The 15301-nt window shown below is 37.6% G+C and overlaps 1 protein-coding gene across 1 annotated transcript in view; it reads right to left on the bottom strand.

Annotated features, from left to right (window-relative positions):
* prima1 (proline rich membrane anchor 1) overlaps window positions 1-14110 on the bottom strand; it is a 55584-nt gene extending 41474 nt beyond the window's left edge. The window contains 3 exon segments of the mRNA XM_066694505.1: window positions 10892-11042; window positions 13014-13129; window positions 13132-14110. Of these exon segments, the coding sequence (XP_066550602.1) occupies window positions 10892-11042; window positions 13014-13129; window positions 13132-13288 (424 nt within the window). The 5' untranslated portion in view covers window positions 13289-14110.
* Window positions 14111-15301: the final 1191 nt, after the last annotated feature.

The following is a 15301-nucleotide window of genomic DNA, read 5'->3' as shown; positions in this document are numbered from 1 at the left end:
ACCACATGTTTCTCTGTCTGCAATCTATCCACATGCATTTAAATCTACCTAATTAATGTTAGGTTGTGCTGTATTGTATTTGCAACCTTTGTAAGGACAAACTATCACTGGCATTTTTACTTGCATTTCAATTCTAATGCTGTTGTTTGGACTGACATGGAGTTCCACCTCAGGGTGACTCCTTGTCCCCAACTGAAGACCTATCATAATTTGCAACCTTGCAGTGAGGTAATCCATGATTCTGAGATGGTTGGAAGATTCCTGAAAACCCTGGAGATGCTCAAGGACATTCTCAAGGGAAAGTGATCAACTGACTAGCTTCAGAAATCTCTATGATACTGATACAAACATACAGATAACATGGAACTTATACAGTTGTACTCCATTAATTGTAAAGAAAATGTTAAAGAGAACACTGTATCCTTTGGGCATATATATTTGCCGCTAATTAAAGTCATTAATATGTATTAATATACATTAATTATCTGATTTATAGTACTGTTTTGCATACAGTTACATACAGTTTAATTACTGGAAAACTATAACCATCTGACTGAGAATCAGAAAATGTGATGCTTAATTCCACCAATAAGTGACAGCACAGATATGTCCCTCCGCAGAACATTTTCAAATAAAGCTAATTAGGTGATAGTAATGTTTTCGCTTATGCAAGTACATTTTAAATAAAAGGAAAACACAAAATAAGTTAATTACTGGAGACAGACACGCGGAAGGCATAGATTGCATCAAAAGGGAAACTAATTTGAACAAGAAAAGATAGCTTCGGCTTTCGGTAAACACGCTGAACAGAAAAACAAGATTGTATGCGCAGTACACATTGTGCAATTGGCAGAACCTCAGAGGATCTGTGGAGACTGCTAAATGAAAGCCCCCCAGACAGCTTTTAAATCCCATTTTAATTAAAGTTAAAACAAGCGCCAGTGCCCTTTATTTCTTACAGCAGATATTAGAGCAGAACTTGCATATGACTCTAATGCAAGGCACTGTCAAAAATACTTTAGCCAGCTTATTATGTGGTCGTGTAATGCCGGAGGCTCCTTATAAAAAGGCAACCTCAAGCAGGCAGACTGCCAGAAACAGGGAGACATGATCACAAACCCAGAGAGGTGTGCTTAATCTCAAGGAGTCAACTGAGTTCTTGGAGTATGTGAAAAATTTCAGTGAATTGCAAAAATCCAGATTTATTTAATGCTTGCATGAAGCTTTTAACATAATTCATTTCTCCTTCTGGAGCACAGTGTTTGTTGAAATACAAATGGGAAGAAAGCTATGCTTGGCAATGTTTGGGCACAGGCATTACAGAAGTATCAATGTTTTCTTAGTCTTGTGCTTTCTAACATTTTATTTACAGGTGAGATATACACTATCTGGGAATATTGGAAATTAATTTTCCAGGTTTCAATTTAATCTGGCTCTGGTACAGTACAATACAGCACACCTGTTTTGCACTAATATTCAGTTCCTCCTCTAAAAGTTCACATCCTCTCTCCCATGCATATATAATACTGATGCACATAAACCATGTCTCATTATACCATTATTATTTTATATAATATTGATACATCATTATTCATTAGCTCACACATACAATACTACAATTTTAACTGATAGTTTTAAGGTCTGTTTGTAATTTAGGAATTTAATCAGTTAGCTACTGTTTGACAATGATATGGACAGGCTAAACAATATCAATGGTGCTCCTTTGTTAAACTGGGCTGCTACCAGGCTGATACAAAATAATAGTCACTTGACATCATATATCACCACAGTATTGGTTGGTCAGGGCCACTATGCAAAAATATTAAATCAAAGAAATAGCAATGTATTGACAAATACAGTTAAAACAAAAAAAAATGCAGGGCACACATAAAGGGTGCCAACCAAAGTGTACAGCAAATGGTCTAATCAAATGGCAGAAGTTCCAGTTCAGGCGGTGAAGCCAGAACTTTGCATTGCTAAAACATCCTACCTTGATGGCCTCCCTTGAGGAGCCCTCAGCAAAACAAGAATTGATTTCTAACTACCAAACGCCCATATGAGTTATGGAATATAAAAGTAAGTACATATAAATCTACACCACGTAATAAATCAAGGAGCCATATCTTACAGCAACAAACAGCAACAATCAGCACTTTCCTCTTTACTAAAATACAACCACAGACCTGGACATCATCACAAAAAATCAATCTGGTGCACATCCAAACTGCCAAGGATAAACAGGAGAAGCAATATTTTCCTGTTATCTGCTTGATCCAGGACCATAAAAGGGCATGGAAATTCAGAGCAGATACATCTGCAAAGACTGAAATAAATGTCTCTATCCCCTCCTTTCATATCTAATGCAGGTTAATCACAATGATGAAGAAGGGGAAGGGGTGGGGAGGGCATAACTGAAGATAAAAAAATCCCTCTCGAGAAAGAGACTTTGAAATGATCTGTAAACGCTCATAGCTTTTAACAGTCATATAATAACAAATCATAACAATGAGGTCAAGTTATGGTTTAATATTTCCTGTGGTGCAGACATTATGTAATCCTCACTTAAAAGCGACACTAATAAACTTCCATCTATATCTCCAAGCTTGTGTTATCCAGTTATGTGACTCTCCCTTTGCACAGCTATACTCGATAATGCCACTGATCAGTGTACATTTGCAGTATTTTACAGTATGTGAACTAGTTTTGACCCCCAAAGAGAGAACATAGACCTAGTCAATTCTGGCCTCCCCAGCAAGTGAATCATCCATTAGTCCAAAGAGTTACATTAATAGGTGTCCAGAAATATAACTATGCTCTGTGTCCCGTAATCAGCCTTGATGATTAATATTTTAATTGTTCTGTTTCAAGTCAGAAATGTTGGCCCCGCCTTTGAAGATCAACTTACAAACAACATTGTTATTGTTATATCAGAAGAAAGAAATTTGCCTCACACTTGGTGCATTTCTTTGGATGCGACTCTGCATTGAAACCTAATAATAGGCCGACTCAATGAAAGTGGGTGGATGTGTGGAAAGTTATATTTATTGGCCGGACATTTTAACCCATAAAGCACCATAGGTGACAGGTTGTTTTCATTTGCAATTGTTCTTTTGAAAGGGTAAGCACACAAGTAAGGGTGCAATGTAATTATGCGGCCTGGCCGTCTCTAGAAACCCCACTAAATTAACAAGAAGTTCCTACTGGCATTATCAGTTAGAAAAAAGCTGATGAGTCTTAATTAAATGGGTGCAAAAGTGGTAAAACATCTGCCCTGTCCCAGGTCTGAAGCATTATCCTGCAAATGTATAGGCTTTAACTGGCATCATGTAAACAGCTGGGTTACTAATCACCTTGAGGGTCAGCTTGGCTCCAAACCATTGCGGCCAGTCAAAGTAACTGATGTTGTCTTGTAATGCAATCGCACCCCACTTTACCAATAACTGTCACTTTAGTAATGGCATGCCATTAATATTGTTGGCCAGAATGACACAGACTGAGAGCATTAAACCACAGTTATCGATCTCCAGCCTATAAGCAATCGCCAGCATGATAAAAAAATATTGTTCTTAAGAGCTCATTAAACTCTTCTGGATAGGGGGCTTCCGAATAGGCTGCAGAAACACATTTCGAAGATAGTACCTGTGAAACTGCAGCTCAGCCGTTGTGAAGCGTTTCCTATGAGTTTAAAATGCAAAGGGGTTTACGAGTTTAAAAGGCACCCCTGCCATTCGTATTCCTAACCAGTGAATGCAGAAAATGTGGAAATAATCGAATAGCATTGATAAAAATAAGAGTCATTTCAACACAGAGTTGAATGGACATTTTCATTCATATTTCAGAGTTGTGCCAGTAAAATTTTATCTCAGCAGATTCTCTAATATATAACACTATCAGAAACAGAATTGAGAAATAAATCAATAAAAGAATGTTTACACTTTAAACATACTAAACCTCATTCTAATTTTTTCTTTATATTATATATATTGGGCATTTATTCACATTTATTTTTACATTTCTTTGCGGAGTTTTTTTGTGTTTTCAAACATTGATTCTTCTTTAAGACAGATTAGGGTTATCCTGTTGTCTCATGAGATCAAACCTTGAACAGTGAGTAGGTGTCTCACGCTGTGAGAAAGAGAACTGAAATATCAACATTTACACACTTTAATTTCATATGCTTTATAGATGTTCTTATGAATATCACGAGTTTAGGTAGCTGATAAAAAGTCCAGATTTTCCACAGACATACATTTTTAAAATCTTGAACATCATTTCTTTATCTGAGATTTTAAGAGATGACTGACCATTCTAATTTTTAGAGAGTCATATTTTGTGCAGGTAAGCTATTAGGTAAGCAAAATTATCTAATATATAACACTATAAGAAATATATATATATATATATATATATATATATGTATATGTATATATGTATATGTATATATATATATATATATATGTATATGTATATGTATATATATGTATATGTATATGTATATGTATATATATATATATATGTATATATATATATATATATATATATATATATATATATATATATATATATGTATATATATATATATATATATATATATATATATGTATATATATATGGGTAGAAATTAAATAATAATTTGACAAGCTCAGCCTTCACAAAGATAACAAATGGTACACTAGGTTACAGATTATTAGCAGGTAGAATACACAGAAAAGAGAACAACCACACCTTTTTAAAAGAGAAACCTTTAACTGGGTCACATCTAAATTCCTCATAAACTGATTCTCCAAATAAACAGAAATTTGAGCAAGAAACACAAAGCTACGATGCCCTAAAACTGAAAAACAACAACAAAAGCAAACATTCATCTCTAATAAGCATCAACATTTTTCTAGTGGGTAATTCAGTTTACCATCAGCACTGCTATATTCTTCACTGGCGTTTGAATCAGATTGGGTTAAATAGGGTGAAAATTGAGAACCACATGTGTCATAGTGTCATGTTAAAAGCCTTTAATACACCTAGGGGTGATTTCTTCATTTAACACAGCATTGCAGAAACTCTACCCTAATTTCATTAATTCAATCTTGGCAAACTATTGAGAAAAAAAAAATCAATTGAAATACACTTAATTTGAATTTCATTTCCTGCAGGGGAGTATAATTAGAGATATTTAGATATTTTCCCTTTTTTCCCTTTTCTAATTAAAAAGATGAGGAGGCATTGCAAGTTCTTTCCTATAATGTATTAGATGGCAGAGACAGCCAAAAAGAATGATAATTCATTTTCTCCATATTATTTTATTTGTTTTAACATCTTTACAATGACTGCTACAGAACAAACCCCACAAGAAAAACCCCACACATAATTTAAAAGCTTGCAGAATCACAATTTGAGCAAGACTACGAACAGGACCTAAAGAAATAGAAATAGACTGCCATGTAATTTAACAGAAGGCTAAAAAGGAAGTTAAGAAAATGAAAACAGTGTGAAATTTTTCTTTTTTAGGTAAGTTATTAATTTTTACCACTTTTTTTTGTTTTCTTATTTTATCTAAGGTAACGTTTCTTATTATGGAAGTCTGTCTGAGCAATCTTCCTAATGATGAATCATATTATATTAATAGTCTACACTGCTGAACACAATACGAGCTGAATATTGATAGGGACTGTCACAATGTTTGATCTACAGACTATCCAACAGAAAAGGTAGCTACTGCATTCTGCAAGGAAATGTGACTTTTTTTTGTGTGTGGAAGTTTTGTAAAAATAGATTTCTTCATCTACAAATGCACATTGATGATGCTCTATTTTTAATCCTATTAAGACTTTGGAGTACCTATAATCTCTAAATAGCGTGGCCTGATCCAAAGTTTTATAAATTAACATTATGTCTAGGCCTAATTTATTAGTCCCAGCCACACAACTTTGCTGTCGTGTTTGTAATCTATGGTCCAGTGAGAGCCAGAGTAATTACAGTAAGTAATGTGTATAAATTAACCTCCCAACCTGATAATGGACAGTTGTGCAAAAATCTAGGGATGCATGTGTCCCCTAGCTCGCCTTTGCGAAGTGCATGCAAATTGGTTCGATAGTTTCCTAATGAAGATGGTGCACCTTTAGCTTTGCTGCTACTGCAAATTCCCCAATGCACACTTTTCTTAATGAGGACTAATTGGACCCCCACTCAAAGCCTGACCACTCGCCCAGTCCTAATCAGCAACAGTCATTTTTTATCTGTAGGCAAAGCCACTGCCTCAAATCCTTCACATCCAGCTGCCACAATTGTGTCAACATACCTTTTGGCACACAGATTTTGGCCAATAACAGAAAACACCCAGGAGAACGCCACAAGGAAAGGACTAAATACGTAAATTGCTGGTCTCTTTGGAAGCATTACTTTTGCATGGCTGACACCCCCAGGTAACACTTCTTAACACAGCCCTTGTGAGTATGAACTCTTACCATCAGACAATACAATGCCATCTCGGGTTTGTCCTGAGCGTTTGAATGTTTGTCGCAGCCCAATCAGACACCCAACTGGTGACCATCTGTTTTTTTAGAGGTCCATCTGTGTAGAGAATCAAGGTGTCCTTTAGAGCAGGGAGACCTGAACTATCTGTTGTAGGAACAAGTGGTTTTCGAAGGCCTCCTGGCGCCCATGCTGACAGCACCGGAGTGCACATGTTGTTTTTGTTTTTCTGACCACAGATGAGAGATTTCCCCAGCGAAGGGATGAATAGTACAATAATAGCCTGAGGTTGTGTGATTCCGTACAATGATGTTCACTGTGGCGCTTCACTGCAATGACTGTATTGTTATGCTTGCAGGAGCTTGGGGCGGACTACCACTGAATTCACGCAGCTGTAAACATTTCCCAGGAATCGGTCATGTGTGCAGGCTTGCATTTGTGCCCTTTTTTGGGCTGCGTGTGCGTTCGTTCAAAGGTTTCATGTGCCATTCTTTATTTTCCCTTCAGAAATCCTGAAAATAGACATGGTGGGATAATAATAATAAGATGGGTCTATTTTAGTTAGATCCCGCTATTTTTAGATGAACGGGAAATAACGCAGGTTTGTCCCTAGGATCCTTAACTATTTGCCTGTTCGAATAGCAGAATAACTGGAGAAAGAAATACCTATGTCGAGTTTTGGAATAAAATGATAGGTCTTCATTTTTTCCAGATACTGAATGAGTTCCATTTAAGGAGAAAATGCAAAGCTAAGCTACAGTCTTCCAATTTTTGTCTTTATTAGCTTTACATTACTTTTACAGCATAGGCTTATTTGTACTTCAATACTATTTCAAAATGCACAAATATCGGTGTAGAATTCACAAAAGCAAGCGTATGTCTCTATTTTGAAACAATGCAATATATATAGTGATGGCTAAAATTTGCCAGTCTACTAGTGTCTAAGATAAACTGGGCATTGTTTCTATATTCCTATTCTCTGTTTTTTTCTTCCAGCTACTTTAATTGTGCTCTGATTACATCTGATATTCTGCAGATGCAACCTTAAGGTATTAACCAATGGTGTGCCGGGAAAGATAAGAAAGATAAGAGAGATCATTAAAAAATAAATAAACCTACAGAAATCGCTTGTCAATGAGGTGTTAACTGACAAATGCAGGCTCTGATTTCAATCATAGGCTTAATACTGATCTTATTAAAACTGTTTCCTTTTCATCTTCCTTTAAATTGAAGTATATTTATTAAGACAACATTTTTGACAGATATGGAAAGTAATATGGATCAAGCAACTTGCTTATAGTAAAGTTGAAATTCTTCACCTTTTTAATTAAATCCACATTTTTCACATCATGGGAAACATACTGAAATCTAGCCAGCACAAATCAGTTCAATGTAGTACTTTTTGGGAGACATCACCTCTATTCAGTGATAGCTGTCACTTTATAAATGTTTGAAAGGGTTGACATGTGACAATCCCCTGAATGCAGGCCTTCTTATGGCTACCTCTTCCATAATAGTTGCTGCTTCTCAAACACAAATGTGATCATTTTCTCAGGAAGTAAGAGCAAGCGTGTTTCACTCCCACTTTTTTACACCAACACATCCTCTTTACCAGCCTTACATTTTTGCACTTATTCTCCATGGCAAAGCGCATCCCTACCCAAACCGTGCTGACCAATTTGACGACTGATCATGAGTCACAGATGACTCCTTCTGCTGCCTCTTCAAGTCAAGGCTGGGGCAATTTTACTTTAATCAGTGCAAACACAATCGCTATGTTATTCCATGGATTCAAAGCAAATTATGCATGCCTCATTTTCCTCCCACCCCACACCAACCTCTTACTTGAGATTCATTTTGTGCACAACTGTATGATGCTAGTGTTTATGCACAATTGAATTATTCATGGCATTTTCTTTCTCTCTATATAAACAAGGGTTTTGTCACAGCTCTTTTTTTTTTAAGTGTATCTCTCTGAGCGTGAAAAGGACGAAGAGTCCATCTTTGTTGTTCTTTTGTTGCCTTTATTTTAATTTATTTTCACATTTCAATATCCAAGTGTATTTTAAAGGGTTGTGCATAAATCTGGTCAAGGGCTATGCTTTCTCTGAACTGATTGGAACTAAAGATTTTCTTAATTGGAGTGCTTTTCAAAATCATCGATAGCTGAATCAGACCTGTAAATCATAGCTGATGGAAACCTCAAAGAGATTTAATTGTGCACACGCAATAAATATTTAACACATTAACTTTTCCAAAGTCCACCTTTTGCAGATCATAGTGTTAACTGCAGCAAACAATCTTAATTTGTATTCTTGCAAGGAACCATATGAAGTATTAGTCTAAAAAAACCTTCTACAATCTTGCCTACATTAAAACTTTAGACGGAATACTGCATTTTGAATGGGGGCTGGATTTTAAAAACTTGTACACAACTGCTAGGATTGAACAGAAATAACTGCAGTCTGTTTTAAAATGGTAGTCATTAGGACATTAAGTTTGGTAAAGGCTATTGCAATTTTACAGAGATAATAGATACCCTGCTGTATGTGGTGAGAAGTGATTTGTAAACTCTGCAGTGTTGGTATATAGTGTCAGTTCAAAATATATTTTAAACATGTTTTTAATTTTGACAGGGTGTTGCTTGTCTCATCAACATCACATTTCTGTATGGAGAAAATAAAACAGTACAGCATTCATAATTTTCAATTGAAATATTGGTGATTAATTTAGTATAATCAATATTCTTAATTAAAGTATGCTATCAATTATAGATTCCAGAGTTTGAAAAGTATCGATTCAGCTTGTGATTTCTATGTAGTCAAAAGTTTACCCTCCCCACCCCTACTCTGCTCAGTTAACTGAAATCTTTAGTTTTCTTTAAGATCAATCAAGTGTTCAACAAACTTCAGAAAAAATGCCATTCACAAATCAGTATAGTTTAATTAACAATATTTGTTAAACAAAAATAGGATAAACTCTTTCAAACACAATAGTACCTATATAGTCATCTGAAAATCTGCACCACGAGCTTAATGTTTACAGTCAGAAATAGTTGATTACCATCATCTTAGAACAGATTATGTTCTCTAATTTATGTAAATCAAGCATTGTGTGTAAATGAGTGTAAATAAATGCATACATACAAAACAATTTTCTTTTCTTTAATATAAAATACAAGTAGTCCTTAATTACACTTTGATGCCAGGTACATCCTACATGTATATTAAGCAGTATTACTATTGCTATGACTACTGTGCTAATTAGTCAAATTAATATGAAGTTCAGTGTAACTGCTTATCCTTTGCCTGGCTGTGTCAGGAGTTGAGCTCAGCAGACCCAGACAGCAGTGGTGGGAGACATTTTGAATTATGTTTGCCAGAAATGAACACATAGACAAACCATTGCCTGGCAATGCAGCTGCTGACTCACAGAATCTACTTCAAACCAAGACAGGAGCTTTTGTGATGTTCATTAGCCCCCTATCTGTTACAAAACCTAATTTAATTAACTCATCTGCCTTTTAATCAAGGGGGCCTCGAGGGAGGATGCTACCACTGAGACAAGCAGCTTGTCAGGCAAAATTTCAATAACTTTCCACGGCAACTCCATACTGCCCAAGATCAAACATTACATAATTATTTTTTCACTCTGTACTGGGAAGAAGCCTCCATATAATTTGGGCTCATTTGTTAAAGAATTCAGGTACATTTAATACTTCCAGCTGGCGATCTGACTGATTCTGGGTCAGTTTTTTTGGTATTATTAATTAATAAATTGATCAGTATCAAAACCATGTGCATTAGCTGAGATCTCGCGCAGCTGCGCAACAGCACACTGGTGGAAGGAAAGCTCATGTTAAGATAAGGGAGAGTAAATTAAAGGAACACAAGGAAACCTTTATGGGGTTATGCCACAAGAAGATCAAATGTCGATTAAGCACCACAGGGCAACTCTCCCAGCTATTTGTACTTCAAAACAAATTGATTTCTTGGACAGAACACCCTGACAACAAGGGAGGAAACCTTTCCACAATTAAACGCTTGGAATCAAAATGAATCAACATGAAATTAACAAATGTAGCAGAAATGAGGCAAATATGTAAGACAATCCCATCAAAACACTTACAGAGCAATTGAATGAGATATTTGGCCTTCATCCTGTTGAGTGAAAATGTCAGATTTTCAACAATCAAATCACAAAAGTAATCACCCCTAGATGATTGGACCGTATTCTTCATTACCATCTCACTCTATCATGGTAAAGAGTAGAAACACCTCATACAACTGCTTTGCAAGTTTTGCATTGTACAAGCCCCTACAGCCAAAAGTGTTTGCTCTCCTTGCAAACCCCAACCCACCCCTTCCATAGCAGCTCGGTGGCCGCCCGGCCGACCCCGAGTGAGACGAGAAGCAGCACTTACTTGGGGAGACCAAGAGCCTGGGGGGCGGCGGTGGAGGAGGGGGGGGAGGTAGAGGAGGATATGGTCTACATTGGCACGTCAGCTGGCAGCTCTCGCTCACCTTCTCTGCGATGTTCCTTGAGCATGATTTCTGAAGTTCACCCTGAGTAAACTGCCGGCAGAGGAGAAGAAAAGGAGGTCATAAGCCACCCATGACTAATGATGGCATGCCATCTATAGCATCAACCTTGAAACATCCCCTCGGAGGCCTATCGCTCACTGAGGGGTATCCAAAGTGCCTCTGTCTGACCCTTGCCATTCTTAAAGGACTTGTCTTTCTTTAAGAAGAAAGACCAGTAAGATACCTGATCTTCAGCCTTTGGCCAGGGACATCACAGCTGCCCTCCAATGCTAATTTCTTATACAAGCATTGATATAAGACATAAGCAAGGTCTAATGTCACCAAAAGTTCCTTTAACACTGGAGTTCCATACACATCTGAAACAAAAAACAAAACAAGACAAAAAACACAGCCACCCACTCTTATGACTTAGGACCTGCATGTATACAGCTGTTTCACATGATTTGTAATCCTTCTGTAAACCTGTAACAGCTGGAAAAGGCATGCTGATGCTTTTCTGCAGTATCTATTCATGAAGAAAAGTGGGATGTTTACAACCTCAATGTGAGATTCTAGTTAACTTTTAATCTGTGTGGAGAAAAGGGCAGCTTTTAAAAGTGACACCATCAATTTTATGCAGCAATGTACCCAAGACACCTTCTACTGCTGAACTCAAACAATTACAAGCTGGCTTTGGCAAATGAGAATTTTATCTTATGAAGTAGAAGGGAATAAAATCTAAAGTTGGCAAGTTGCAGAATGTGAACTCCCAGAAATGACGCCCACAACCACAGTGGGTGTGGAAACTCATCAAGGGTCAAACTAGGAGTGGAGATCAAAATGTGAAAAAATATGAGAAGACAGTATATTACACTGCAGGTTAAAAATGTCTTGCCTACCAAGCTCAGCCCAGAACTGACTGAACTTTCACACAAGGTCAAGAAATAAAATGTACAACCGCTCAATGTATCAACAAAGAAAAAGGCCACATAATCTCCTACAATGAGCTTCCCTGCATAAATAACCCATGTGTAAATGCTCATTGATCATAATCTTCATTTCATATAGACAGCCCTTGGCAACATAAATGTTGGGGTCAACTTTTGATCTCGATCGTTTTACTTTAGAGAGTTGTTGCAAATATTTAATCGCAAGCTTGATGGCAGTGAATTAATGCAACGAATATGTAGCCTAGTAGTTGCAATAGAGTTTTATTTATTTTATAAATGAAACAAAGCACAACAATGTAATGTGTGTATGTCTGCGTAATACTTATCTGAAACCTGATCTGATTTGTACTCGAGGAGGAAACCTTTTGTAGCCATTATAATCACTAAGACAATTGTGCAGATTCAAATGTTATGTGGATTTCTCTGTTTATATGTATTTTCCTTGGTTTAACGCATTGGAATACTACTGGCCACAAATTATTAATTAATTATTCTTGACCTTTTATGGTTACATTTCTTTGGGAAGGGAGTCATATTGTACATCTGTATCATTTTACACTTGGCTTTCCTTCTAGTCTCAGCTCACATACACCCCTTCAGCACTATTCACACTGAGACCTAGTCTATTTGCCAGGTTTCCTACATCAGTCACATTCCTTAACACTCTACAGGAGTATGAGTATACCTCTGTGAAAGAGTATAACCATACATCCTTGGATTGGCCATGGCTGCAATTCCCTAAAACTATGTATTTTTAAGACTGTGGACAAGTGTTTCCTGTCAAACTGGTTGCCCAATTACCTTTTTCAAGACATTCACTTTTAATTCTCACATTATCAACTGTTATTATTATTATTATTATTATTATTATTATTATTATTATTATTTATTTTTTTACAACAAAAACAAGCACAACAGTAATTATAATAGTAATATGATGGCAGTTGTCTGAGAATACACTTACAATAATATTATATAATAATAATAATAATAATAATAATAATAATAATAATAATAATAATAATAATAATACAAAAGTTGACATGCTGCTGAAGAAGAGAAACCCACCTACCTGAAATAAAAGTAAAAACGATGTGAGAAAGCAGTGACCAAACAGAAAGGGCCAACAACTTAAACTGAGCGGCAGGATATCCCGGACCAGCATTCCTCCTTGACGCTTCTTCCAACCTGCGAGGCTAATGGGCAACAACAGCGGGACACATAGATCTCGTTGGATTTCAGGAACTTAATCCACTCTCCCCAAATCGGCGACGAAATCGCTTTCAGACGTTTCCAGAAATAGTTGCTGCCACATTCTTGTCCTTGAATCCTGGTTATGGGTGGCATGGGATGGCTTGGAGCACCATACGCACTGCTGGGACTGATCCTGTCAATTGCATTACTCGAAAGTTGGAACACACAGCACTCCCCCAATTTATATATATATATATATATATACCGTGCACCAAAATATATGTATATATGCCACCGTCTATGCTTAAAACCAAAGTTGCCCGCAGCTAGTCAGGAGGCACAGGCTACAGTGGATGCACAGGGGCGATAGACGCCTTTTATTAATTCAGACAGCTCTCTCTGTCCATGTGCACAGCAGGTTTACCTCTCCAAAGTTGCCAGAACTGCAACAAAACATTTAAATGATTCCAGCTAGAAAAAGAAAGACCTTGCATGTATTTATTTCACCACGGCTGGACCCCGACTGCTTCCCTATTATTATAAAAGGAGGGTAGTGTCTTATTTTAGGATACCCCACCAAGAGAACCAGAGCGCAGGGGGATCAACTACAAGGATGCATGTCCTTTCTGTTCACCGGCACTTGCGAAAGCACAGGTAGGAGAAAACAAATCTGCCGGCGCCCAGCATTAGTTCCGTTGGTCCAAAAAGAAAGCGGGGAAAAAAGAAGGGATCCCTGCAGTGTGTCTCGCTGGCCAGAAATGTCAAAGAAGAGCACGCATTAAATCATTTCAGAGACGGAGAAGGTGGACGTGTACCAGTCAGTTTCCACGGTGCTTACAAACAAGACGGGCTTCTGCAAGAAAGCAATGGTAGGTCAAAGAATCAGTCCATCACCGGCCGTGCGCACAGAGGAGACAGCGAGCGAGAGCGACGCGAGTCCAAGTGAGGGAGCCAAGACCATGTTGGATAGGAAAAGTCAGTGTGTGTGTGTGTGTGTGAGAGAGAGAGAGGGAGAGAGAGAGAGACAGAGAGAGAGAGAGAGAGCGGGGGGGTAATCTACAGTGAGCACATTGCAGCGGTTTGTTGTATTCATCCCGATTTGGCATTTCCACTATGAAGGCTTACAGTGTCAGGAGAACCTCGGTTCCCCCCGCCTTTTAAAAATGTTCATCAGCACCACGAATCGGGAAGTGTGAGAGATTCATGGCAATAAACAACTAACTTACGGACTCACTTTCTTCCTCAAGCCAACGCAGCGGATCATCTAGTTAGGGCTGTATTTGACTCGCTTGGTGTTGAGGACAGACACACTCGTGTGTTAAAAAATAATGCTCTCCAAATTGTGCGCACTCTTAAAGGCGCCATAGATACGAGTGTAAATAAGGTTTCACACACATCGGCCTGGTCTTGGACTATTACATATACCTAATAACATAGGTTAGTCCAGGATTAATGCTCATCTTCCTGACCATGGCCAGTTTAATGGATATATATTTAATTGCATGCACAGTGATATTTAAGGACGCAGAGAACTTAAGAAAAAGTTGCGTAACCTAATTTTAGCACTCGCCCGTAACTAACATGAGACCGCTGACTGTCAGTGTTGGTTTGTCTTTCTTTTTCTCATCCACTACATATATACTAGGATTTATGAGAGGTTTCATTACATGTAAACAGCGGCGTAGGTTTCAATATTGGGGGGGGGGTTTGATCCCTATGCCGATGGGCATACAATGTTGGGGGGGGGGCGAATTTAAGGGTCTCTCAACATTGGGGGGGGGGGACCTGTCATAGCCCTATACAGGTTTGCATCTTCTGGAAGTATATTGAACATTAATCATAATGAATAGGTATATGTGAACTTGATAAAAAATATAAACACAACATGTAAAGTGTTGGGCCCATGTTTCATTAGCTGAAATGAAATACCCCATGTCCCATATGCACAAAAAGCTTATTTCTCTAAAATTGTGTACACAAATTTTGTTTACATCCCTGTTAGTGAGCTTTTCTCCTTTGCAAAGATGATCCATCTGCCCGACAGGTGTGGTACATCAAGAAGCTGGTTAAACAGCATGATCATTACATTACATCATTAAGGCCACTCTAACATTTGCAGCAGTCTCAAGTTTTGAGGGAGTGTGGGATTGGCATGCTGACTGCAGG

Source organism: Amia ocellicauda, chromosome 21, assembly GCF_036373705.1.
Source record: "Amia ocellicauda isolate fAmiCal2 chromosome 21, fAmiCal2.hap1, whole genome shotgun sequence".
Taxonomy (NCBI): Eukaryota; Metazoa; Chordata; class Actinopteri; order Amiiformes; family Amiidae; genus Amia; species Amia ocellicauda.
This window is presented reverse-complemented; position numbering and strand designations above follow the sequence as displayed.